Consider the following 27,191-nt stretch of genomic DNA (forward strand, 5'->3'; position numbering starts at 1 on the left):
TTCCTGAGGACGATTTGAAACCCGTAATATAAACGAAACGAAAAGTCTTTATGGAGAGAGATGCGAGTCTGGGGCGGTGCGCGGGGGCCAAGAGGGCATGCGAAGTACCGCGATGGAGCACTGGGGGTGGGACGGAAAGAGAAGCTCTTTGAGAGCTCATTGGCTGTCCCTAAAGCTGAAGGCCAATCAGCTTTTTCTCCCTGAGCTAGTAACAGCAGCGGGAGGGCTGCCTCGCCTGCAATCAAGGGTTTAAGCCAGCGCCCCGGTCCGGGGTTCAGGAAGGGGGTGGATAATCTGCTACCCACCATTGAGTGCACCTGGGGGCGGCCGGGCTCAGACCCGACCACATCTATGGTTGAGTAGGTCTTGCTTCAAAACTGCTGACTGAAAATTACCAAAATTGCGAAGGTCGTCCCTTTAAACCGTGCACGAGAACAACATTCGCATCATGGTCTCTCAAATCCCTGGGGCGCTCGCTTTCCTATGTTTGCTCCCTTTGACTCTGATGCCAATGTCTCTTGCGATGACCAGTCTCTACGAGGACTACGGCTGGCAGGCAGACTCGTACGCGACGGGTCAGCACTTCTACTCCCGCTCGGCCGTGTGCGTGCCGATCCCCGAAGACCTTCGACTCTGCCATAACGTGGGCTATCGCGACATGCGCTTGCCTAACCTACTGGAGCACGAGAGTATGCAAGAGGTCCGCCAACAGGCCGGAGCGTGGGTCCCTCTCCTCGCCAAGCGCTGCCACCCAGACACCCAACTGCTCCTGTGCTCGCTTTTCGCTCCCGTGTGCCTGGACCGACCCATATACCCGTGTCGCTCCCTCTGCGAGGCCGTGCGGAACTCGTGCGTGCCTGTCATGGAGTCTTTCGGTTTCCCATGGCCTGAGATGCTTCGCTGTGACAAGTTCCCACTGGACAACGACTTGTGCATCACGGCGCAGGCGGCCGGGGGGACTCCTTCAGAAAGCCCTGGTCGGTATTTCAGGCTCCTCTAAGGGTTAGTTGGTCTTGACAATAATTTAACGGTGTCAAGGTTTCGGGTCTCGGCACAACTCCGTTATCCTGTAAAGTTATAGCACAACCGAGGCAGCGCACGTAAATCAATAAGTTATCAAAACAAGGACTCAATGGTAAACAAACAGTTATCCGTCTGTGTTACCTGCCCTGATAGTTAGAATGGCTCGATCTCTCGAATTACATTGCTGTAAGATGTCCTTTTTTCATTCTAATTATTTTTATTCTTCTAATTATTTTTATTCTTCTTATAGTCTTCTTCGCATTCACCCCCTTTAGCAACCCTTGAAAGCGTGCGCAACCACAACGATTGTGCGTCCATCATTTTTTGGTGTTCTCTTACTGCCCGTTACGAGTTGTATGAGTGGTTGGTTGAATTTTCGTTTCAAAGTGAGTGCGTTTTCGAATTTTGATGGAATTTTTTCTGGTCTCTCTCTTTCTCTCCCACCCCTCTCCCTGTCTCTTTTGGATCTGCCTTCCATGGTATAAAATAAAATAAAAAAATAAAAAAATTTAAAAGATCTGCCTTCCATGGTATCTGAAATCAAATTTTCGTTGGAGAAATCCCACTAATTATACCATAAAACAAGAGCGAGAATTGCTTTGCAATGCACTTCCCCTACTGATGTTATATTTTCGAAGTCCAAAAAGAGCATAACTCTGAAAAATTGGCGAAACGCCCCGAAACTAGAACTTTTTCTGTAACTTATCGAAATTAAGTAACGTACCAAGTTTCAGGTGACTGTTAAAGGTTATGGGAAAACAAGTCTGAAAAACCACAGTTGGGATGGACTGTTGGACGGACGGACAGAGAGGAAACCTAAAGTTGCCTTCGATGAAACCGGTAAAGCACTAATAAAAATAAAAATTCTTTATTACAAAATGTCCTCCACAGACAATGATTCGGTTGACAGAGAGAAAAATAAACTTTTGGATATTATTGTGAATTCCTGATATAATGTCAGAAATATCTCGCAGTCAATAGTGGACTCAGAGGTATAATGGAGGACTCGGAAGGACAAAACGATAACTATGTTTCAGACATTGGCTGAACATTTTGGACAAAGGAACTTCCTTCTAATGAAAGTCCAAAATTCCAGAATCACAGCTCACCTCCACTCATTCGTTCCTTTTTTTTTTTTTTCCACTTGTGCACCCAACTTCCACATTCTTCTCATTCTTCCCTCCAGGTCTTCAAGACAGCTGTTCACCACCATCTCAGATCATCCCCCATCCATGATATTTCTACCCCCGTTAACACCCCCCTCCCGAACCCGCAAGCCCACCTCTTCCCATGTTTACAGTTTTTTATTCCAGAGAGTTTGCTTCTGTATCCATCTTGTCCACCTCTACCTCTCATTCTTCCCCTCACACCTTATCTGTCCAATCTCCTTCTATTTTGTCCCTCAACCATTCTGTTGTATGTCCCTCTCCCCCATTTCTATTGTTCTTTTTGTTCCGTTGCGTCTTGATACGTTCATTGTTCTTGCTCTTCCACGAGCCTCGACTTTATATACAACAAAAGCTGCTTGTGTCTTGAGTGTGATTTGAACGGTGCTACATTTTAAGTCCAGGATTGAATATTCTTCATGGACATTAATTGGGACTAACCAAATTAGTCAGACAATTTCTAACTACACTTTTCTTCCCTTTTTCTGCAACCCGTTTCGATTCCACTCCACTCTACAAAACAATATAACAAAGAGCTGCCTTCATTTCCTCACTCGTATGCAAGGACTAATTTGCAATTTCTACAAAATTTGAGGTACGTACAATTTCACATCGGAACGATGTACAAATCACCAGTATGAAATATTTGTTTTTGTATTTTCAGAGTTTATTCCATAATTCTAAGTTTATTTCTATTCAACATATATTCCAGCGATTTATAGGTGGCACGTATTACGTTTCATTGAAGCCATATTATATCCCATTAATTTAATAGGAGGAGGCCAATAGGCTCTTCAAAGCCTGCGCTATGATTACCAACCTATGGTAGTTTGTTCGTGTTCTATCCTTTTAAATGCTTAAATGGACGGTACAACACACATATGAACATCAAACGACGAAGTGGCACCTACAGTACCATTTTTAAAGTCTCTGGTCGAATCTATCACAGTTTACTCATCTTGTAAGTTTAATCCTCTCCTTACAATTAACTTGATCTACTCCTGATTTAATATCTCCATCGGTGTATTATTAATTGACTTTTATGTGACACCCATCAGAAATATACATGCAGCTTTCTTGTACCTTCATATTTTCCCTTGTTTCTCCCATAACCCTCCCTTCCTCCCCTTCTCCTGCTTACTCCCCTTATCCCCCTCCCTCCCCTTCCTCCCCTTCCTCCCCTTCCTCCCCTTCTCCCTCTTCCTCCATTCCTCCCCTTCCTCCCCTTCCCACCTGCCCACCTGCCTCTCCTTATCCCCCTCCTTCCCCTTCCTCCCCTTCCTCCCCTTCTCCCTCTTCCTCCATTCCTCCCCTTCCCAAACCCTGTCCTCCCCTCCCTTGCCTCCCTTCCTCCCCTTCCCACCTGCCCACCTGCCTCTCCTTATCCCCCTTCCTCCCCTTCTCCTGCTTACTCCCCTTATCCCCTCCCTCCCCTTCCTCCCTTCCTCCCCTTCTCCCACTTACTCCCCTTCTCCCTCTTCCTCCATTCCTCCCCTTCCCAACCCCTGTCCTCCCCTCCCCTCCCTTTCCTCCCTTCTCCCCTTCCCCCCTTCCTCCCCTTCCTCCCCTTCCTCCCCTTCCTCCCCTTCCCCCCTTCCTCCCCTTCCTCCCTTCCTCCATTCCTCCATTCCTCCCTTCTCCCCTTCCTCCCTTCCTCCCTTCCTGCCTTCCTCCCATTCCCACCTGCCTCTCCTTCTCCCCCTGCCTCCCCTCCCCTCCCTTGCCTCCCTTCTCCCCTTCCTCCCTTACTCCAGCCAATCTTCAACGCCCACCCATTTCTCCCCAAGTGTAGGTGTTTACGTTTCCGTGTGAATTGCTGATAGCCATCTCCACATGTGGAGTTCGACGTGGCTTCACCTCTGGCAAAAAGGTCTAAATTCGTATTTATATTTGATATTTCACATTGGAAAAGCAAAGCAAACCGTCGAAACACCATTTGAAGGTAGACCGTCCGTAGTGGCCTCTGGAGGTCAATGTTGAAAGCGTGCGCGTGCGTGCGTTTCGTGCTGCGTTGGTGTTCATTTCATCACTCTCGCTGTTCCGTCGGTACAAGTCGGTATAAATCGGTATAAATTGGTATTTTGTGCACTTCTTGCTTTTACAGGACACGCATGTAAGCTTGTTCATTTACATGTTCATAAACCAAAGGTTTTCCTTCGTTATTGTCTTTTTTCAATGTATATTAATTTTAAACATATTGTTCCCAACCTACCGCGTATTCTGCCTTTTTGGTGGAACAAATACTTTTGAGTTTGCGTTGTAGCCTCGATTTTAATGAATTGACAGAGTGCAAAACTGTCAGTATGGTATAAAATAGTGGAGAGAGTTGGAAGGCAGTACGGTATAGTACTTCTCAATAAAGGGGAGGGAAGGGGGAGGAGAGGGGTGGGGGTCGTGTTGGTGTGTACAGAGTGAGGTTGGGGTGAGGGGGGTGGAGGCTTGCGACATGGAGGATGGGGATGGTAACACGTCCAACACATTTGCAGTTTGCAGACTAAATAAATAATGACTTCCTTCTGCATAGTTTTTAATTTTCAGCAACTTTTACAATATTTAAACCCTTTTAATGAAGCCTTCGTCTTCATTAATGGATGTATTCACTTCCAAGGCTAAGACTCCTTGATGGATATCCTAGAGGTATGTATATTCCCCTCTGAGTTCTCTATCCTGGGTTTAAATCCCGAACCAGCTATAAACTATTATCTTGGTGTTTCACAGGTAGGGGTTGTCATCAAGGTGTGTGCCATCCCTCCGATTGGGGTTAAACTGAGCATCCCATCTGATAGTATTAGTTGGTGGATGTCAAAGATCACAAGGTGTCTTTTGAGAAGAGTAGGCGAGTTATCGCCGGCATCATGAACAAATTACAAACTCCTGCACTCTGTCATCGGAATGGCGACCCGTCCAGGATTGTAACCCCGAGCCAATAAATGTTTGCCTGTTAAATCTCTAGTTTGGTTAGGATTTGGGTTTGCCTGTTAAATCTCTAGTTTGGTTTGGATTTGGGTTTGCCTGTTAAATCTCTAGTTTGGTTAGGATTTGGGTTTGCCTGTTAAATCTCAAATTTGTTTAGGATTTGGGTTTGCCTGTTAAATCTCTAGTTTGGTTAGGATTTGGGTTTGCCTGTTAAATCTCTAGTTTGGTTAGGATTTGGGGTTGCCTGTTAAATCTCAAATTTGGTTAGGATTTGGGTTTGCCTGTTAAATCTCTAGTTTGGTTAGGATTTGGGTTTGGCTGTTAAATCTCTAGTTTGGTTAGGATTTGGGTTTGCCTGTTAAATCTCTAGTTTGGTTAGGATTTGGGTTTGGCTGTTAAATCTCAAATTTGGTTAGGATTTGGGTTTGCCTGTTAAATCTCTAGTTTGGTTAGGATTTGGGTTTGCCTGTTAACACTCTTATTTGGTTAGGATTTGTGTTTGCATGTTAACACTCTTATTCTATTAAAATATTGGTTTGCCTGTTAACACTAATATAGTTAGGATTCAGGTTTGCCTGTGAACACTCTATTATGGTTAGGATTTGGGTTTGACTGTGAAGTTTAATTTTGTTAGAATTTGGGTTCGCCTGTTAACACTCTAGTTTTGGTTAGGATTTGGGTTTGCCTGTTAACACTCTAGTTTGGTTAGGATTTGGGTTTGCCTGTGAAGGTTAATTTGGTTAGGATTTGCGTTTGCCTGTAAACACTACTTATTTGGTTAGGATTTGGGTTTGCCTGTTAACACTCTCATTCTATTAAAATTTTGGTTTGCCTGTTAACACTCTAATATCGTTTGGATTCAGGTTTGCCTGTGAACACTCTAGTTTGGTTAGGATTTGGGTTTGCCTGTGTTACGGATTCTTCACTTCCGCTGTTGTGGTTTTCATCCACTGTAAATATTTTTGATTCCATGTACTATTATTGTTGGCGTTTAAGGGAAATAGATATTACTATTTTCAAAAGGTAAAAAAGTCAATGTTTTAAATGAAACCGGAACCGGACGATGACGAAGAGGAAGAGGAGGAGGAGAATGCGGAGCGAGTGAGTTGGGGAAGAAGCCTAGCTGCTTCGAGTTCTGGGGCAAAAACGTTGACGAACGGAGGTCACAGGCGAACTTCGGGTTTCTCAGGAAAGGGATTCCTGTGACAGAGTTGTTATCGCTGTGACAGATCACCCTGCGTGACAGGTTTTGTGGTTGATTCCGGAGAGAATCACCAGAGTGCCGTTACGCCACGAGAGCGGTTCGTCGGCCATTTTGACTCGCGCAGGACTTGCGCTTCGCTCAAGGTTTCATCTCGCTTCAACCATTTTCACCGCATTCGGACGTTTATCTGGTGTGTGTGTGTGTAACGTGGATTTTGAAGGTTAATTTGCGGCTCGCCGACTGTGAGCCATTGAACGTCCATACCCGAAGGTGTGATTTCCTGGTCACCTGGAGGGCGCCTTTGCGCAGCTTTGGCAGCAGGACTGTAACTGCCAACCCAACGGGATTCTGGTCTCGATACGACATCATACGGACGATCACTGGAGTGGATCGACTTTGGCTTGAAGCCGGGAATAGAGACATTGGGGATGTTCTTCTTTTCGCTCACTTGGAGCACAGTGAGTTATATTGTACGAACCTGATGGTACCACCATAGGAAATATATATTGGTTGTACAATTGATTACTATTGTTTTTGTGTTGTTATTCTTGCGTGACCTTAATACAATATTTGTTTGTTGGTAGCAATTGGTGTGGTTTCACCATTGATCTTTGACACAGAATAACACATCTTTCTGCCGTGACTCCTCTTGGGGCTCGGAGGTACACCGTGACCAGGGGGTTTGGGGAGGAGCACGTAACAGCCTGTTAACACTCTAATTTGGTTAGGATTTGGGTTTTCCTGTTAACACTCTAATTTGGTTAGGATTAGCGTTTTCCTGTGAAGTTTAATTTGGTTAGGATTTGCGTTTGCCTGTAAACACTACTTATTTGGTTAGGATTTGGGGTTGCCTGTTAACACTCCAATATAGTTAGGATTCAGGTTTGCCTGTGAACACTCTATTATGGTTAGGATTTAGGTTTGCCTGTGAAGTTTAATTTGGTTAGGATTTGCGTTTGCCTGTAAACAAACACTACTTATTTCGTTAGGATTTGCGTTTGCCTGTAAACACTACTTATTTGGTTAGGATTTGCGTTTGCCTATGAACACTACTTATTTGGTTAAGATTTGGGTTTGCCTTTAAACACTACTTATTTGGTTAATATTTGGGTTTTCCTATAAACACTACTTATTTGGTTAAGCTTTGGGTTTGTCTGTAAACGCTCTAATTTGGTTAGGATTTAGGTTTGCCTGTTAATACTCACATGGTTAAGATTTGGGTTTTCCTGTGAACACACTAATTTGGTTATGATTTGGGTTTCCTTGTTAACACTCTAATTTGGTTAGATTTGGGTTTGCCTGTTAATACTCTAATTTGGTTAGAATTTGGGTTTGGTTGTGATTCAGGTTTGTCTGTTAACGCTCTATTTTGGTTAAGATTTGGGTTTGCCTGTGAACCCTCTAATTTGTTTATGCCTGTCAACACTAATTTGGTTACGAATTCAGGTTTGGGTTTTCTTCTTTTGGACTTGTTTCTTGTTCGGATTTGGGTTTGTCTGTTTTGCATTTTTATCTTGTTAGGATTTGGATTTTGTTGTTAAGCAATTGTATGTGGTTCAGATTTGGGTTTGCTTGTTTAGCACTTATATCTTGTTAGGATTTTGGGTTTGCCTGTTTTTCATTTATATCTGGTTAAGATTTGGGTTTGCCTGTTTTGCATTTATATCTTAATCCGCAGCTTAATTATGTTGCTGTATTAATTATGTTAATCATGATGCTGGGAAGTTAAGTTCAAATCCTATGTACTTTGTTGACTTACCCATTGTCTACTAAGAGCCTTGTAATTCATGTGTAAGTGCAGTGATGTCTCACAATGTCTTGTTTTGCATGTGCTTTCTGTACAAGCAAAAGCTTGAATCTTCGACAAATGTAATAAAAATATTACGATTGGATTACATGCAAGCTTTTGCCTGATACTTTGCAAGCAGGTCATTCAATCAGGCAGTATGCCAAAAATTCTGAGGTTTTAAGGCCCTTATCACATCTCCTGGCACTTGCATTGGGATTTTAAAAGATCCTACATTATCTTTCAAAATCCGTAGACTATTGGGTGCCGAATAGCCCTGACGAAAAATTTCATCCTCTTGTTTTTCCATTAGAAAGACAATGGCAAACAAACCTATGCATGCTTGCCAGTCTCCTACTTTGCCAGCACTGGATATCCATGTACATGTGTTATATATAAAGTCGACACCCCTTTCAAATTTTTCACCTTTTGTTGCCTTATAGCCTGGAATTAAATTGCATTAAATCAGACTTTCTCCACCTTTATTTACACATCGTAACCCATACCTTCCAAGTGAAAAACAATTTTTCTTTTTTGTATACAAGATCGAGGCTCGTGTAAGAGCTAACATTAATCACAAAAAAAAAATTGACACATAAAACATACAATAAAGGGAGCGGAATAAAAGATGGGGAGAGAGGGAAGCACACAAGTACAACATTTGAGTGCAGGGACATCGGGAGATCTGTGGGAGGCAGAGGACTTGGGGTGAGGAGGCATGGGAAGGGGGAGTAGGGTGGGAGAGGTATAAAACACAAGGACACCAAGGACTTCAAGGAAAGAAGTCAGTATTTCAAAAAAGTGGATCTGGGTTGAAATTAACGGGGGTAGAAAAGATCAAGGTTTTGGATGGGGGAAGATAAGAGATGGCGGTGAACAGCTGTTTTCAAGACCTGGAGGGAGGAGTGGGATTGAAGAGACTGAGAGAGTTTGTTCCAGAGCCGGGAGAAATTTCAAAATATTAATTAAAAATACAAAACTAGAATATCTTCATTGGATAAGTGTCCCCCCCCCCCCCCCCCCCGAGTTAACACTTGCTTGAAGCACGTTTTACAGAAATTAGAACTGTGAGACTGTTGGGATAGGTCTCGACCAACTTTGCACACCTTGATTGGGCGAACCTTGATCTTTTCTACCCCCGCTAATTTCACCCCAGATGCACTTTTTCGAAATACCAACTTCTTTCCTGGAAGTCCTTGCGGTGTCCTTGTGTTTTATACTTCTCCCATCCCCCCCACCCCCCTTCCCATGCCTCCTGCCCCCAAGCCCTCTCCCTCTCACAGATCTCCCGATGTCCCTGCTCTCAAACGTTGTGTTTGTACTTCCCCCTCTCTCCCCATCTTGTCTACCGCTACCCTTATTATATACTTTGTGTGTCTGTTTGATTTTTTGTGTGATAAATGTTAGCTCTTTCACGAGCCTCGATCCTGCATACAAAAAAAAAAAAAAAAAAAAGGTCTTGACCCAACTTTGCACACCTTCATTGGGCAATATTTGCCCATTCTTCTGTACATAACTGTTCAAGCTCAGTTACGTTTCCTGGGGAGTGTTGATGGATAGAAATCCTCAAGTCATGTCACAGATTTTAAATCGGATTGAGGTCGGGTCTCTGACTGGGCCTCTCAAGGACATTTATCTTTTTGTTCCTTAGCCACTCCAGTGTAGTTTTGGCCGTGAGCTTGGGGTCGTTGTTATGCTGAAAGGTGAACTTCCGTCCCAATTTCAGCTTTCTTGCAGAGGGTAGCAGGTTATCCTCGAGGAATTTTCTGTATTTTTCCAAAGTAAATTGCTCTCTCTCATGCACAAATTTATCCCATCTCGTCTTCAGTTGTCATACCCTTCCTCTCGTCCATGGTACACTGAATCTTGTGATGAGGCAGTTGCCCTGAAATAACTTGCCTTTGCCTCATGGAAGCCAAATCCAACGGAAGGTAATCTCAGGTCCTTTCACAAAGCTCGGAACCAGTGTGTGTCTATTCTCAGGAGAGCCAGGAAAAAACATCCCTCTAATCTCAAGACGGAACTCTCAAACCTGTCTCCCTCCTCCAAATCATGGTGGCGTCTGGTCAAATCAGTTTCTGGTGTTTGTTTCCCCCTCAATCCCCTCCCTTACCTCAAACGGCTATACAGCTGACTCCGCACGTGAAAAAGCCGAATGCCTCAACTCTGTGTTTGTTTCAAAATCTTGTGTCCCAAACCCGTCTCTCTCTCTGTACCCACCTTACCCAGTTGTACCCAGCTGCTCCTGGACTCTGTGTCCTTCTCTCCAGACAAGGTGGAGAAGAGTCTGTCAAACCTCGACTCTGATTCTGGAACTGGACCAGACGGCATCAGCCCACGGGTCCTAAAATCCTGCTCTGCCACTCTATCTCACCCTCTCTTTTGCTCAAGGTCATCTGCCATCAGCTTGGAAATCAGCAGACATTACCGCTTTACACAAAAAGGTGCAAAAACAGATCCTTGCAACTACAGACCAATCAGCCTGCTTCCAATTATCAGCAAAGTCATGGAATCCATCATTGCTTCAGATATCAAATCCTTCCTCTTCTCCAATGGCTTGATCTCTGATCATCAATTTGGATTCAGACCAGGTCATTCTACTCTGGACATGCTGCTTCTGCTGTCTCAACAATGGATGGATGTCCTTAATGCCAAACAGGAAATCAGAGCTGTCTCCCTTGACATATCACGTGCCTTCGATACGGTCTGGCACCCCACCCTGCTGACCAAACTTTCCTCTTATGGTATCCATGGAAGCTTCCACGCATGGCTTGCGGACTTCCTCACTGGTCGCAGCCAACGTGTGGCCCTGAATGGATTTCTCTCATCTCCCCTTCCTGTTCAGGCTGAAGTTCCCCAAGGCAGTGTTCTGGGCCCTGTGCTTTTTCTGGTCTTCATCAATGATCTCTCTGACTCTGGAAAAGCCTCTCTATCTCTTTGCTGACTACTCCACTCTGTGCCACTCCATACCTCATATCGGCAGTCTGCAGCCTCCTCACTCTCTGCAGACCTGAACAAAATCACAGACTGGTCAAACAAGTGGAACATGTCTTTCAATCCTGACAAATCTCACACTCTCACTATGTCTCTCTGAAAACACCGTCTGGACAACCTTTCCTTCTACTTTCTCAACAATCCTCTCCAAGAAGTTCTGTCACTCAAGCTTTTGGGTCTCACTATCTGCCAGGATCTTTCCTGAGAAAACCACATTTCCAAGCTGACCTCCAAAGCCAGCCACCAACTGGGCATCCTCCGTCGTGTGACGTCCTTCCTTGGCACACCTGAGCTTCTCACCACATACAAGACTTTTATACACAGCTTGATGGAGGACTGCTCTTCCCTCTGGGTTGGTGCTCTTGTCGCACACCTGGCTCGGCTTCACGCTGTTGAAATCAAAGCTTTCAGAATCGTTGGAATCTCCTGCGATGAAGCTCATTCTGAAGGCCTTTCACTCACTCACCACAGGCAGGTTGGTGGTCTCAATTGGCTGTTCATTCTTCTGTACACCGATTCTGTACACACAGCTTCTGTACATTCTTCTAACGATTCCTCTTCGGCCTAGTTCCCCCAGCTCTGTCTGTGCTCTGATCACCAAATATTCCTTCAGCTTGCACAAGATTTGTCAGGAACCCTCTTCTGGTGAAACTGCCAAAATCAAGACTCTGCTCACCTTCACTCTTTCATTCTTCTTTTCTCCCGCCTCTGGAACAAACTCCCTCACTCTCTTCAATCCCACTCCTCCCTCCAGGTCTTTTAAACAACTGTTCATCACCATCTCTTATCTTCCCCCATCCAAAACCTTGATCTTTTCTACCCCCATTAATTCACTCCAGATTTTTTGAAATACCGATTTCTTTCCTGGAAGCCCAAGCAGTGTCCATTTGTTTTATACTTTTCCCACCCACCCTATAGATCTCCCGATGTCCCTGTTCTCTACTGTTGTACTTGTGTGCTTCCCTCTATCTCCCCATCTTGTCTCCTGCTCCCTTCATTACATGTTTTATGTGTCCGTTTATGTTTTTTGTGATTAATGTTAGCTCCTACACAATCCTCTATCTTGTATACAATAATAATAATAATAATTAATTGCCTACCGACTTTAGATGCTTGGTTGGAGACTTTCTGATGAACCCTCATATCATTGTTATGTGGTTGCACGCATCTATGTTCTTTCAAGTCTCTTTTTCTTTTTGGCGAACACAACAAACACAAAAATGGCGATGTTGAAGAATTTTGTTGGAATGGAAAACCTCCAAACACATTTTTTGAATGCATGGTTATTATTAATGATTGCTTGAAAGTCGTGGTTTCAACAACTCCAAAATTCAAGTTCAACGTGAATCCTTAAAAATGGCGGTATCTATAAATCTCACACCATTCTACGTAACCTGTGATGTTTGACGATTGAGTGGCCTATCGTGGCCAACACATCTATCAGAGACAACGGAGATGGTTCCGCAATGTGTCAAAATGATAGGCAGAGAAGTTGACACAATTAAAAGAGCAGGTGGAACGGAAGGAAAATATTAATGAGCAGCAACTGCTTTGTAATACATTGTGTGTGCATGAGAAGTAGAAATCAACCTGGCCTTTCCATGCATTCATGCCATTCATTGGAGGAAGTGGGTTTGGCAAAGTCACCTGGACGTGCATTAAATCCCTCTGCGCTAACATATGCAGGCCTGCTGTGCGTGGGGCCAATTTGCTTGTGTTACTCCTGGGAACCCAAATGGCGTGATGACAAATGAACAAACAGTGGTGGGTTGGACTCTGCAGGTCATTCTCTATAGGCTGTGCTGTTAATGAGTCCTTTTGCCTTCTGAGTGGTTGACAGTGCCCTTTCCCATAGGCCAGGGGGGCAGGGTATGCTGGTTTGAAACGAGAAGGCGTAAAACATGGCTTCACCGTACACTGGACCTCTTCTTCCATTCCTGAATGGCGCAGCTTGTTCATTGAAACTCCAAAGAATGGTGAAATGATGCTCTAGCCGTGCTGTTTACCGGTAATGGTCAGCAGGATCGGTATAGCAAATGGCTGGAAATCTGTGGCCCTTCACTTTCTTGGGAGGGGATTCTTAAATACAAAACAATGTATTTATGACAATGAGACACCTGCTGCCCTATAACACCCTCTTGCTCCCTCCTCACTCCACCTCCAATGACCCAAGTCAGTCCCTCTCCCCCTTTTCCTTGCACCATCCGCCTCCAATTTCTCCTTCCTGGGGAACCCTGCTGCCGGTGTTTCATTAGATTTGGGCATTAAAAGCTCCACTGTGGCTCCCAATAAGAAAAAGAAGTCGCTAAACAAACCAGAGAGGCTCAACATAAATGAGTATCTCAAAAACTATCACATCTGCTGTCAATTAGTATCACACATTCAATCAACTAGTTTATGTCGATGCAAAACTTGGTTTCCTCGAAATCATCTCATCAAGTCACGTCTATGTGTTCATTGGCCGAATGCAAGGTTTTGTTGAAATAGCAACACACAAAGTGGGAATTATGGACTGAATAGGACATTTTCTTTCATTATGTAATTACTGGACCACAAGAAAGGGAGGTCACTCGAAGTCCACCATCAATTTTAATTTGTGAAAATTGCTAAACGTTGGACCTAAGATACTTTTCAGACATGCGGTGGCAAAAGAATGTTTTGTTTCAGATTTGTCGTGTCTGATTGAATCTTTTGCAAGCCAATTTTTTTGTTTGGTTCTGCAAGAGATTTTACCAGGTGCACCATGCAGAGCTCGTATACGGCTGACCCTTGTTATTCGGATCAACGGTGCCTCGAACTTCGTCGCAAATTAATTTTGCAACTGCCACATTTGGTCTACACGTGCAGCCCCTACCAACCTTCCCTTCGACTTCTCTCCGATCCTTTCTTTTTTTAATACCTAAAAGGCTTGTTCTACCCAAATTAAAATCTGTTGCGTCGCTCGGCAGCTGCTTGACTCCCACTTGTGCATCATGTTCCGCGCACACCCGTGTGCCATGCATGCTCACAGCAGGGCTTTGTGTGCCAGCCATGCTCATTTCCACTTCTCCAGCCGGTCAAGGCAGGGGCTGCAATGAAGTCGTGAGCAGTCCTGCAAAGGTAGTTGATGGAACGAACTATATTTATGCCTATAATATACAGTTCATTGGGAAAGACTGGGACCTATTATTGTCGTGCAGGGAATGCCAAAATAACACTTTTAATGGACCCCGCGGAGTGGCTTGTGTGTGTATAGGATTGTAGTCACAAGGTCTTATTTTATTTAAGAAATTTGGAAACTTAATGAATGATTCCACGTGCCGACATTGTCAGCGGAGATTACTCCGTGCGCACAATAATGACTGTTAGCAGTGCTTTCGCCTTCCAACCCTGAGACCTGCCTATCAAACGAACTTTCCTTTACCGATTTGTCAGTCTAACCCTTGAGTGAAAAGTGCTGCTTTCATTCAACAGATTTGGATTCACGTCGAGTAACTCATTTCTTAGGGAAAAACGTAATTTTCACCTTAATTTGAAGCAGACCGATTTACTCTTTGTAACCCGACCAAGTCAAAAAGCAGCGAAGGCAGAGCCTGTACCTGGTGTAAGCCCCCAAAGGATTCTAGCAACAAGATGCATCACTTGAAATTGATGTCACCATTAGTTCTTGATTAAACCATACGCGAGCGGCAGGGAAGGGGGTAACCCAAGAATGTTTTCTTTTACCTGTGGAATTTGCTTTGCAGAATAGCTGTAATTGTTTCCAAACCTGCAAACTACACGACTTTAAAGCGGGCACATTTATGAGGGCTTAATTTGGACTTTCAAGCTATGAAGAGCGTGTGGCACTCTTGAGTGAACAAATGGTTCTTGTTACTTTTTCTGGGGATTGAAAAATGCAACTCTTGATCCAATCAGACAATTTATTAAGCACTGATTGCTGCTGCTGGTTTAAACAGTCCGAGGAGATGTGGCTGATTTAAATGGTCCAGAGAGATGCGGAGATGTGAAAGACGGCCATTTATGAAACCTTCCCCGGTGTTATACGGCTGACATTTTAGACGAGACACCAACACCCGCATCGGTCAAAATCAATTTCTCCGCATGTGCAACACTACCCGTTTATTTGTGTTCTAACTCCCTTCCCCCTGTTTTGCCCCACAACCGCATTCCTTCCCTCGGTTTTCCCGGATCATGAATCCTTCACCCAAACCAAATGCCGTTCCTATCCGGATCTCCTGGCCGCCTCTGCACTCAGAAACCAAGAAATGTCCTCCTTGCGACAACGAGCAAACGATGGAATCCGTCACGGAGCACTTTTGCGCGAGCGAATTTGGTGAGTGTCGGCCCACCTTGATTTCCAATTTACTCCCCTTCTTAACAAAATGGCTTTCTCGTTCCCAAATGTTTGCAGCTCCAAGCCTGTTGTTCCAAGGATAAGCCTGAAGACCTGCTGTGTTTGTTTGCCTTTATCAAGATCTAAATGTGTTTCTTTTTACAATGAATGTGTTTGTTTCTTTCTGCAAGGAGATCAGCCACAGGAGATGGCTTAATTACAGATACTGGTCATCAAAAGTATACCATACATTGAGTATTCTCTCGTGTCCCATTGAAAATTGTTGTTCAAGTAATGTCATAATTTCTTGTTAAGCCGAGGTTAATATGTTCAATGTGCTGCATGTTTTGGTTTTTTGAAGGTTTTAGTACATCTTCATGTTGCAGATTAGTTGAAGGAGTTGCACACCCAGTTGTATTTGAAATTCAAAACAAATGGAATGGTAAATGGTAATGATTTACTGCTTTACCTCAAATAGAATTTCAATTTTTTTTGGGACCCTTACCAAAAAGAAGAATTTCCTATGCGTTTGTGATAAGACTATTTTTCGACGTTTCCCATGAAAACGAATTGGAAGATTTTTGAAAGGAGAGAAACATTAAAGTTGGCTCTCCAATCTGCAATTTAGTGCTTGCAGGACAGTTTCGACTTTAGAGGTATGCGTACTTGTCTTTGAGCTGTCTAGCCTGTGTGTGTTTTTTTGTATACAAGATCGAGGCTCTTACAAGTGCGAACATTAATCACAAAAAGACAAACGGACACATAAAACATAAGATAAAGGGAGCGGGAGACATGATGGGGAGAGAGAGGGAAGCACACAAGCACAACATTTGAGAGCAGGGACCTCGGGAGATCTGTGGGAGGGAGAGGGCTTGGGGGAAGGAGGCATGGGAAGGTAGGGGGGGGGGCGGTGGGAGAGGTATAAAACACAGGGACATTGCTAGGACCTCCAGGACAGAAGTCGGTATTTCAGAAAAGTGGATCTGGGTGTATTAACGGGGGTAGAAAAGATCAAGGTTTTGGATGGGGGAAGATAAGAGATGGTGGTGAACAGCTGTTTTAAAGACCTGGAGGGAGGAGTGGGATTGAAGAGAGTGGGGGAGTTTGTTCCAGAGGCGGGAGAAAAGAGGGATGAAAGAGTGAAGGTGAGCAGAGAGTCTTGATTTTGGCAGTTTCACCATAAGAGGTAAGAGGTGTTTGAATCTGGACCGAGCTATAATCTGCCAAAATAATGCAGGGTGACATCCATGCGTATGCCATCCAATGGACGGACGATAAGCTTGAGGACGCATCTGTCAGCGTGGGTCATTTGCGGACGTTGAATATCCAGCAGTGCCTGTTATAAAGACGAGTCGAGTTGTCGCTCGCACCCTGGCTAGATTCGAGCAACCTTCAGTCAAATGTCAGGTCTGGCCAGTCGGTTCATGGGAAGATTTTGGCCCAAAACGTTTCCCGGCTCACTCCACCAAACGTTCCACCTCCACCGTACCAACCGTCAATTCCTTTGGGATGTTAAAATAGTAGTAGTCGACACTCTTCTGAGATTTTTACATTTAATGATCCTCCAGTATCTTTCTTAAATGTCGGCTTTTTGGCTGGCACATTATCAAAATTCAAATGCTGTACTGTATATGGCTGTCAGGTATGGCTGAACACTTTCCTTCATGACGAACCTATGAACCGATTAGCATGTCAGTCACCTGATGAGGTTATATGAGGTCGATATTCAATTTTGTATCAATATTTTCTTGTAATTATGTGCAATAATGATCTTATAATTTGGTTTGTAGACATGTTGAAAGATCATTCCTTCGGTGAATACATTTATTTTTCAGGGATGATGTCCTGTTTTTTGTGGTTGGTGAAGAATTCTAGATTTTTATAACTTCCCTACCTTTGCTGTCCTTTTTGCTTTGGCCGATAGTAATTCTAAAAATCACAAGCAAAATCTACCTTTAAAGATTTCAAACTCTGTGATCCAAGTCTGATTTTGGTAGACGCAGTCTAAGAATGATCTTAAAGGGGTTTGTTGTCAATCCTTCATGCAGGGATCTTTCCCTTAAGGAATTCTTTAGCTCAAGACTCCAAAATGTTCCATTCCAAGCTAATTCGACCTCTTCTGGCAAAAGAGTAAGAAACAAAATGATCCCTAACCACGTAATGATTTAAAAACTCACTGAATGCCTTTTTGTGTACTCAAAGCGCTCTTTCATTCTACCCTGAATGGTTTTCCAAGTACGATGGCCATATTCCAAAGAACTGTCGTATCCTTCTCCTGCGCGACTATTCCCTTTGAGCTGCAAAGACTAATTAGAAAAATTGCTTCAAAGGGGTAACCCTAATAGCAGTGGCTAACAAATCAACCATTCCACACCTGTCTCCCATGTCTCCTACTCACGATAACACACCGCCGCATGTTTCCTGCTATCTGTCTTTCTAATCTTCTGCAATCTGGAACCTCTTGCCTCTTTATTTGTTATTGTTTGGATGTTAAAGAAACAAGGCTGAAAGCCTGCCTGGCCAATCGAGCGAGACCATAAGTCGTTAGGTAAATTGCCAGAAGATCACGTGGAAATGTTTGTCACTTGTGCCGATAAAAGTTGTAATTTTATATCGGTAAGTATAAAATATTCACCCGAAGACCAAGATATTCACATTTATCGGGGAAACGGTTCATCCTTCTTAAGACGTGATGTTTCAAAGAGCCAGGCGACTTGTTCGTGTACGTGCCGCGGACCACCCTGCGGAGAGTACCTTGGTTTGAATGGGAGGAGGTTCCCACGGAGGCACGCACGCCGCCAGGATGTGCAGGCACACGATCGCTTTACAGCCTCCACCCGGCGCATTGACACTTTGATGGCAAACGTGGGCTGTGCCATCTTGTGCCCGTGGTGGGTATGGATGGGGGGCGAGAGAAGAGAAGGGGAGTGGTAAATGAGGAAAATTCTAATGCTAAAATGTGGGAATAAGGAGAAGTATGGATTGCAGAATCTTTTGATTTTATTATTGTCACATTAACCAGCATATGGATTTATGAGACTCCTTTCTCTGTACATAAGGTCTGGTGTTGGCTTAGCGGTTAGGGTGGGGCTTGGCATCCTTGGATCCTGGGTTCGAATCCTGGTTGGTTGCTGAATTAACACCTGGGGGGTTGAGTCAGCCTGTCATCCTTCCGAGGTCCACAAATTGAGTACCAGCTCACAGGTAATTCCCTGTGTGTCGCAAGAGGTGACGAATAGGGCTGGCGGCAGGAAGGGCATCCGGCCATAAAACATTGCTTCAAAAAGGGGACCAAGGTGCCTGAAAGGGTCAACCCCTGCTCTGTGGGGAAAAATGGCCTCTAAAGGTGTTTTTTTTTCTCTGTACATAAATGTTCATTTCATGTACGAAAACCTGGCAACGCACAGACATCAGATATTCTCAACGTCCGTTACACATGTCCAAATCTTTCGGGAGCACCTCCGAACCACAATGCAATACATAACGCGTACGTATACATATACATATGGACGGATGATCCTTCCTTGCACCGTCAGGCACAAAATGCTGCTGTGGCAGTTTCATTGGCTAACGAGCATAATCCTATTCGACACAGCATACTCGAAGGGCTCGCCCTTCCCAGCAACCGGGTACTCATTTTGCCGACCTCGGAAGGATGACAAACCGAGTCATCCATCCTCGGAAGGATGACGCTTCCCAGTGTTATTTTGGCACTGCTGGGGCTTAAGCTCAGGACCGTAAGATCCGAAGCCAACTGCCTTAACCGTTAAGCCACCACCAAGCTTTTCTACACAAACGTATATGTACATATGCATGTACGGCGTGTTAGGAACCCCTACAGATCTTTATTGGGAAAGAACACACTAAATGAAGAGCAAGGAAGAATAATGCACTGAACTGATCCCCTTGTTCATCAGTACACAATGACATTGATGCACTAAATCATCCATTGGTTTTCTCACCATAGACTGAGGAATATCAGCACTGCCATTCCGTATGTTGGTAATACAATCTGGGGGTTTCATCCCATAAACTATTTCCTTCAGATACCAACACAACCAAAATCACAAACCATCAAATCAGCTGACTTTGCTGACCACTCATTTGCTCCCAATCCGATGTCCAGGAAGTGTTTTTTCAAGATGTGGTGAGTTGTGGATGGTGGCTGAAAGAGAATAATATGGCGGGGCATCATCCTGCTGGAACAGATGTTTCAATATTTAAAATATTTTTTTGTCTCCAAAGTCTAAGTTGATGGAAGAACAGGAAGGTTTTGTTGTCTTTCGTATGCAGCCTGTGGCTGCTGGTTGCATAATTTCTCTGGAAGTACGTTTGTACCTCTGATGCAGTGCCCCAATTACCAGTGAGCTGGTAGTCAACTTTCCGGCCTCGGAAGGATGAACAGGCTGAGCCAACCCCAATGGCATTAATTCAGCAATCAACTGGGATTCAAACCCAGGATCCTGGGATCCCAAGCCGGCACCCTAACCGCTAAGCCAACACCAGGCTATAGGAAGGAAGAAAGAATACATACAAACAGTGGGCAACTGAATGAAAAAGCAAGGGAATGTAATGATGAATGAAAAGAGGGGAGAAGTGAGCGGTGGAACATAGCAACCTGTGAATAAGAGAGCTTGGATCGGGTAGGGTTAATTGGAGTATTAAAAATCATTGGTACGTAGACGAAGGATTTCATGACTTCGGATGGTGGTCCAATGCCACCTTGAAGCCTTGTAGAGAAGAGACTGATGGCAATGCCTCAGGAATGTGGTTCTACAAGCAGGAGAAGAGAGGAACAAAGGAATGGAGGTGAGCAGTAAGTCTGGATTTTGATAGTTTAACAACGAGGGGGTCGATGGAAGAATGCGTGCATCCTTGAGGAACTGGGGAGGGTCAGAGGGTTGAAAGATCTTTCTACAATGGGAGAGCAGCAGGCCTTGTGCTTCAGCTTCTACATGGATGATGTCAATGATTTGGATGTCACAGCATCCAAGAGGGAGTGCAAGGGGGGCAGAGGGAGGGTAGGAGAGGAGGAGGGAGTTATATTGGAAGTGAGGGCTATAGCCCATAAGGCTGAGCAGTATTCCATTGAACTATGGAGAAAAGCCTTGTAGGTGGTGAGAAGTTCAAATTTATCTTGGAAGTACTTGGCATATGAAAGAAGCCCAGGCTGCGGTTGGCCTTGGAAACTAGCTTAGATAAATGTTTTGAAGAGGAGAGGTTATGACTGATGATGACATCCAGAAGCCCCAGTGGCTGACTACAGAAATAAATTGGGGGGAAATGTATAGGTGTTTTTTAAAGACAATGTTTCTGTAACTCTGATCTCTAACCATTGGGTTGGCTTCGGCCTCGGTCCCTTAATGTCAAACAAGAAATTAGAGCAATCGCACTGCACATCTGTGCATTCGATCCTGTGTAGCATCCCTCCCTGATCTCCGTACCTCCTCTCAAATCATTGACACTTTCGCATTTATAAGCTGTCACAGGTCTACAAGAGCTTTGTGTTGTTGTTGTTGTTGTTGTTGTTGTTTGCTGGGGTTCGTGTTGGGGGTCGATTTTTGAAATGTGCACCCATTGGTCAGACAGCTGCCAGACACCCACATCTGTCGCTTGACTCCACCCTCCATAGTGCCAAGACAAAATGATATGGCCACCATCTTGTTTCCTGGTGGGCCTAGCACATTAGGCCTATATAGGCCTCTGCTGATTAAACACAGTCTGGCTTTGTTGTGTCAGATTTCCATTGGCTTTGTTTGGGTCGAGTGTTAAATTATTACAAAAGTTTAATCAAGCCGTACATGCCTCCCGAAAAAAATAGCATTACATAATTTTTGAATGGCGTCATTTGTGTGCTTCCCAATCGGCCCGTTGCCGGATTTTTAATGCCAATTCCCTCGCGCTTATATTGACAAAGTCCCATACCTCGAATGACGACGTACAGGTTTTTATGAACTAAAGGTTTATTACCACAGAGAGAGCGGTAGGGCGGAAACTTTCTAACTGAATATACACCCCTGACGTTCTTGAAGCCCGAGCCTAGATCTACTGTAATCTATATACTCCACAGTGTATGATAACATAAATCTTCCTGTCGCTCCTGTTCGGAGTGGGTGCACTAGCTGCTTGAAACCAGACCCAGCTGTGCATTAGACTCATAATTGATATTGAACAAAACCAGGAAGAACACCGGAGATTAATTGTAAAATACCTTCAACAGCAAGGATGAGGGATTTGAGTGGACAGAGGAAGCGAAAAATATATGTTTGTGTCTTAGATTGTTGCCACAGTGCAGTCAATCTTGTTTTGGTACGCAGGGCCTCCTGCCCAAATTGGTTTGATTTCCTCTCCAAGTAGAAACAGCAGATGGCCCTTGATGGTATCCTTTCCTATAATATGATGATCCTTCATTTCAGGCTGGAAGTTTCACAAAGCAGCACCTTAAGGATGACGTTACACTTGATTTATATGAATTATCCCTCTGATCTTGTTAAAAACAATTTTACTATTTTGCCAATGATTCCACCCTGTGTAGAACAATACATCACTCTTATGAAAGGGTGGCCACTGTGGAATCTCTTTTGTCAGATCTGGAAAAGAGAAGCCACTGATCAGCTACTTGGAACATGGCATTATATTATGGTAAGTTGCACGTTCTGACTCTGTCTCTTCACAAGGATCCGCAATCACACTATCCAAATCCACTTCTTTGGACATCCATTGGAGAAGCTGCAGTTCCTTGAACTACATGGCCTCACAATCTGCCATAACCTTTTGTAGGAGTATCATATCTCCATACCATCAAAGGCTAGTCACTGTCTGGGTATTGTGCATAAAGCTAAGGCGTACATGAGCTGCACCGTGAGCTCATAATGGTGGACAATGCTTTCATATGGAGCTCAATATGGAGTATGGCTTCCCACTCTGAGCTGGTGCTCTTACTTCCCACCTGGTTCCTCTTGAGGTGGTTGAAAACAAGGCCATCCACATCATTTGGAATCTGAAGACAGGAGGTGGATTACTACGGATTGTCGCTTTCACACCAGTAGCAAGTTGGTGGGCTCTCTATCTTGTACAGAATTACATTTGGCCCTGTGCCTGTTGTTATATCCAAATTCTGCCCTTCCCAAGCCATCCCAGGTCATATACATTCCTCAATAAACCATTGCCTTTTCACCCTCTAAAAGACAGTCTGGTTGCCCACTTACATTCATTTGTCCCCTTATTATCTCAATTGTGGAATCATCTCTCTGTGTCTGTTATCTCATCTTCCTCACTTCAGTCTGTCAAATGTACTGCCCTTCACTACTTCAAGCATTCACCCATGCACATCAACGACTATTTATACACACGCTAATGCATCCCCATCTTGTTCCTCGCTGGGCAATTGTTACTCATTTTTATGTTTTTCCTAACGGTGGAAACCAAGGCCTTCACAATCTTTGTAATCTCTCACAAAGAAGCTGAGTTTTCGGGGTCTGTTACTCTCAGGTCCGGGACAGAATCCAAATTGATGGTCAAAGATCGGTGGGTTTGAAAACAGGAAAAACTTGAATAGATACTTCCTCATCAACATTAACAACACCTCACGTGTTCTCGATAACCCTCTATTTACACAGATGATTCTGCATTGTGTCATGCAGTACCACATCTCACTGCAGCTTGCATCACTCTGCTGATTTGAAAACAATTAGTTTCTAGTCTGATAAATGGAATGTGTCCTTCAATCTCGAATATTTCTCATGTTGCTTCAAAAAATATGTCTCACCCTGTTGCTTCAAAAGTAAAGTGCACTCCATAAGTATTGGAACAGTGAAGTAAAATTTGTTATTATTGCTATATATTCAATAAGTTTGGATTTGAGATCAAAATATGAATATGAGGCAAGAATACAGATTGTCAGCTTTTATTTATTGGTATTTCTATGCATATGTTTTACCATTCTAGAACAACAGCACTTTTTATGTTCAGTACCCTCATTTTAGGTAAGCATAAATATTGGAACAGATTCACTTAAAGTAAATTAAAGTAGTATCATAGTTCGTATTTGGTTGCAGATATTGCATGAAAGGGATGTGCATCGAGCCTGTGACGCATCGACATCAGCAAACTCTTGGTATCTTCCTTTCAGATGCTGAATACGAGGCAATCTTGGTCTCATCTATCCATAAAATTTTGCTCCAGAACTCACTTCTTGTATCTCTGTACTTGGCAAATTCTAATCAGGCCTTTCTCTTTTTTGTGCTGATGAGAGGTTTGCATATTGCGGTGTAGCCTTTGTAATTCTGCTGTCGAAGTCTTCTGCGAACAGTAGATTGTGATACTGTCATTCATGCGGTTGTTAGTGACGTCACTAACAGTTTTTTTTTCACAGTTCTGATGATTTTGTTTGTCGTCAACTGCAGTTGTTTTTCTTGGCCGACCTGGCCGTTGTCTATTGCTAAGTACACCATTGGTTTCTTTTTCTTTTTCAAGATATTCCAAATTGTTATATTTATGATGCCTAATTTTTGTTCGATGGGTCTAATTAAATTATTCTGTTCTTTTCAGTTTCCAAATTGCTTGTTAGCTCACCTGGAACAGAGTTATGCAATGGTGCGTTGTCCGTCCGTCCATCAGTCCCGTAAACACTTGCAACTTCTTCTCCAAAACCACTGAAGGGATTGTGACCAAACTTGGCAAACTGATATTTGTTGTATGGTGACTGAAGTTAATTCACGGCATAAAAAAAAATCGGGGTCTAAAAGGTTTTACCAGGGGTCAAAGTGGATCCAGGTTTGACCCCCCAAAATAGATTTGCTTTCTTCTCAGAAACTACACACACGATTTCAATGAAACTTGACCACAACCATCACCACCCGTGATATACTAAAGTTTGTTGACGGCATTAAAAATTCTGCCCCTTTAGAGGTCTAAGGGGGGAGGTTGCCCCCCAAAATAGGTATTTGCTTTCTTCTCAGAAACTACACATGCAATTTCGATGAAACTTGACCACAACCTTCATCACCCGTGATGTACCAAAGTTTGTTCACGGCATTTTAAAAAAATCTGCCCCTTTTTTGGTATACGGGGGTAAAAAATAAGTTTTTTTTTTATTTTATTTTTTTTAAATCTTATGATTATGTTAGTATGATTCTACATGCTGCCCTATCTTCTAGCAAACATTGAAATTGGTTTAAAATACCTTGAGTCAGTGCAGTATACTGTTTATTCTACCAGGTGAGTGCCAGGGCTATTACCCCTATGTTTTTTTCTTTCATTGACAGTTCTCTGGTCTTCTTGATGGTTTATGCATACTGACTCCAAAGGCAGACTCCCAAAGCAAAAGCAAAGGCTAAAACGAAGACTAGCCATTCTCAGCTCTTTTGTGTGTGAACAATCAATGCAACAAGAAACACCTGAGCAACTAGAAACATCTGTGGGTCATTTGTTCCAATACTTATGCTAACCTAAGATGGTGGGACTGAACACAAAACGTGCTATTGTTCTACAATGGTAAAACATGTATGTATATAAATACCAAAAAATGTACTCTTGCCTCATATTCATCTTTTGACCTCAAATCCAAATTTCTTGAGTATATAGCAATAATAACAAATTTGACTTCACTGTTCCAATACTTATGGGGGCAGTGTATGACCAAACATAGCATCCGGTTCAGTCTCATCAACTTCTGGGTTTCATCATCAGCCATGCCTCTCCTGTGCTGACAACATAGCAACTTGGCCAACAAAGCCAGCCACAGGCTGTGCATCCTTCATCATTCTAGGTCTTTCCTTGAAATATCAGAGCTACTCAAGTCTACAAGGCCTTTGTCTGTAGCTCCATGGAGTGCTGCTTTCCCCTAATGTCTGGTGTTCTTCTCATCTCTCTCTACTGGATGCTTTGGAATCCAAAACTCTCAATATCGTTGGCTTCTTCCACAAAGAAGCCGAAACACAATGCCTGCCACTCTCCCATCAACACCAGGTTGGTGGCCTCTCTCTTTCTTTTTTAATCTTTTACTTATACCACCTCTATCAAGTTCTTGCTGCCCCTGCTCTTTCAACCTTCTGATCCTCCCCAGGGTCTCAAGCATACATGGTTTATTTGTCTTTGGTACGGGCCCAAATACTATTCTTCTTATTCTTGTAAAGGATGCCTTGTGACCTTTTTCTCTTCACGAGTAGTTTGTGGGCAGAATGACCAGATGAGTTGTGTCCCCCCCCCCCCCCTCCAATGTAGGACAGTGATTTTAATGATACAACACGCAGTCTGTTTCACAAAATGGCAGTTTTAATGAGGATCTCTTTCATCAAACGAATAAATAAACAACTTCGAGGTTATCATTGGTGTTTTTTGTGCTAATTGAAATATATCTCTCCTTCCATATCAGGGTCATTTAGCCTGGTGTTGGCTTAGCGGTTAGGGTGCCAGCTTGGGATCCTCGGATCCTGGGTTTGAATCCCGGTCGATCGCTGAATTAACGCCAGGGAGGTTGACTCAGCCTGTCATCCTTCTGGGGTCGGCAAATTGAGTACCAGTTCACTGGTAAGTCCCTGTGTGTCGCAAGAGGTGACTAACAGGGTTGGCGGCAGGAAGAGCATCCGGCCATAAAACATTGCTTCAAAAAGAGGACCATGGTGTTCGAAAAAGGCCAACCCCTGCTCTAAGGGGAAAAGTGGCCTCTAAAGGTGGTTCTTCCATATCAGGGTCAAGAATCATTTATAGTGTCAAACTCCACTAAACCAACGTGTGTCCACAAACTTAAGCCCTTGCTTTATGTGGCCTGAGAAGCAAAATCGCTGATTTTAGGATGGGCTGTGTATATGTCCCTTCTGGACTTAGAGAGTACTGGATACTGCCACACAGCATGCTACTGTATGGCACAAGCAGCCTCGGGCAGCCTCTTGATTCAAACCTTCAGATCAATTCTGTGCAGCAACACATTGGGCATCCAGCCAAAGACCCAGGGGCAATAGGGAAGCAGGCAGTCTTTTGATTGGACAGCAGCCAGCAGTGAAACCAGACGAGTCAAACTTGGTAAGGGCTCTAGGTTGAGTCTAAAACCTCTTGGGATTGAGGAATTATGCTCAGGATTATTTTATTGTTATAATCACACGCTTTATCGCCGATTTAAAATAATTTTATTGTTATAATCATACACTATATACACTGCATGTTAATTTTCCAATAATTGGGAAATGCTGACAGTGGAGTTGATGGATAAAATTGAGGGAGACTTGGACAATGAATGTGGGGATGCATGGTGGGGGGGGGGGGGGGGGGGGGGGGGGAGGGGGGGTGGACATGGTAGATACAGAAGGAAAATTTCATGAAGAAAAACTGGAGATTTTGAAGGAATGGGTGTTGGGTGTGGAGTTAACAAGGGTAGAAAACATCATGGTTTTGGATTGGGGATGATCTGAGATTTTGGTGAACAGCTGTCTTCTTATGTGCCATACTCTGTTATACAGTTGTGGCCAAAAATATTGGCACCCTTGCACTTTTTTCGAATAACTCACAATTGTCTCTAAAAATAGGTTGAAATTGACGAAAGTATTTGGTCTCCACAATTCTTTATTTCACTGTTAATATTACAGAACCTTTGTTTTTTATTCAGAACTTAATATATCCTTTTAAATCAGAAAATATGAAGAAATGGAATTGACAAAATTATTGACACCCGAGACTTAATATTTGGTAGCACGGCCTTTGGACAAAATAACTGCAGTCAAGCGCTTCCTCGAGCCATGAATGAGCTTCCGACACCTCTCTACTGGCAGTTTGGCCCACTCTTCTTGTGCA

General features: G+C 43.6%; 1 protein-coding gene across 1 annotated transcript in view; it reads left to right on the top strand.

The window, feature by feature from the left end:
- The first annotated feature begins 207 nt into the window (after nucleotides 1–207).
- The window catches only part of LOC137423324 (secreted frizzled-related protein 1), a 74,768-nt gene continuing 47,784 nt past the window's right edge, over nucleotides 208–27,191 (top strand). Inside the window, exons 1-2 of the mRNA XM_068110351.2 lie at nucleotides 208–977; nucleotides 15,327–15,404. Coding sequence (XP_067966452.1) covers nucleotides 449–977; nucleotides 15,327–15,404 — 607 coding nt within the window. The 5' untranslated portion in view covers nucleotides 208–448. The remainder of the gene's footprint in view (nucleotides 978–15,326; nucleotides 15,405–27,191) is intronic.

This window comes from Myxine glutinosa, chromosome 3 (genome assembly GCF_964187855.1).
Source record: "Myxine glutinosa chromosome 3, kmMyxGlut1.1, whole genome shotgun sequence".
In the NCBI taxonomy this organism is placed as follows: Eukaryota; Metazoa; Chordata; class Myxini; order Myxiniformes; family Myxinidae; genus Myxine; species Myxine glutinosa.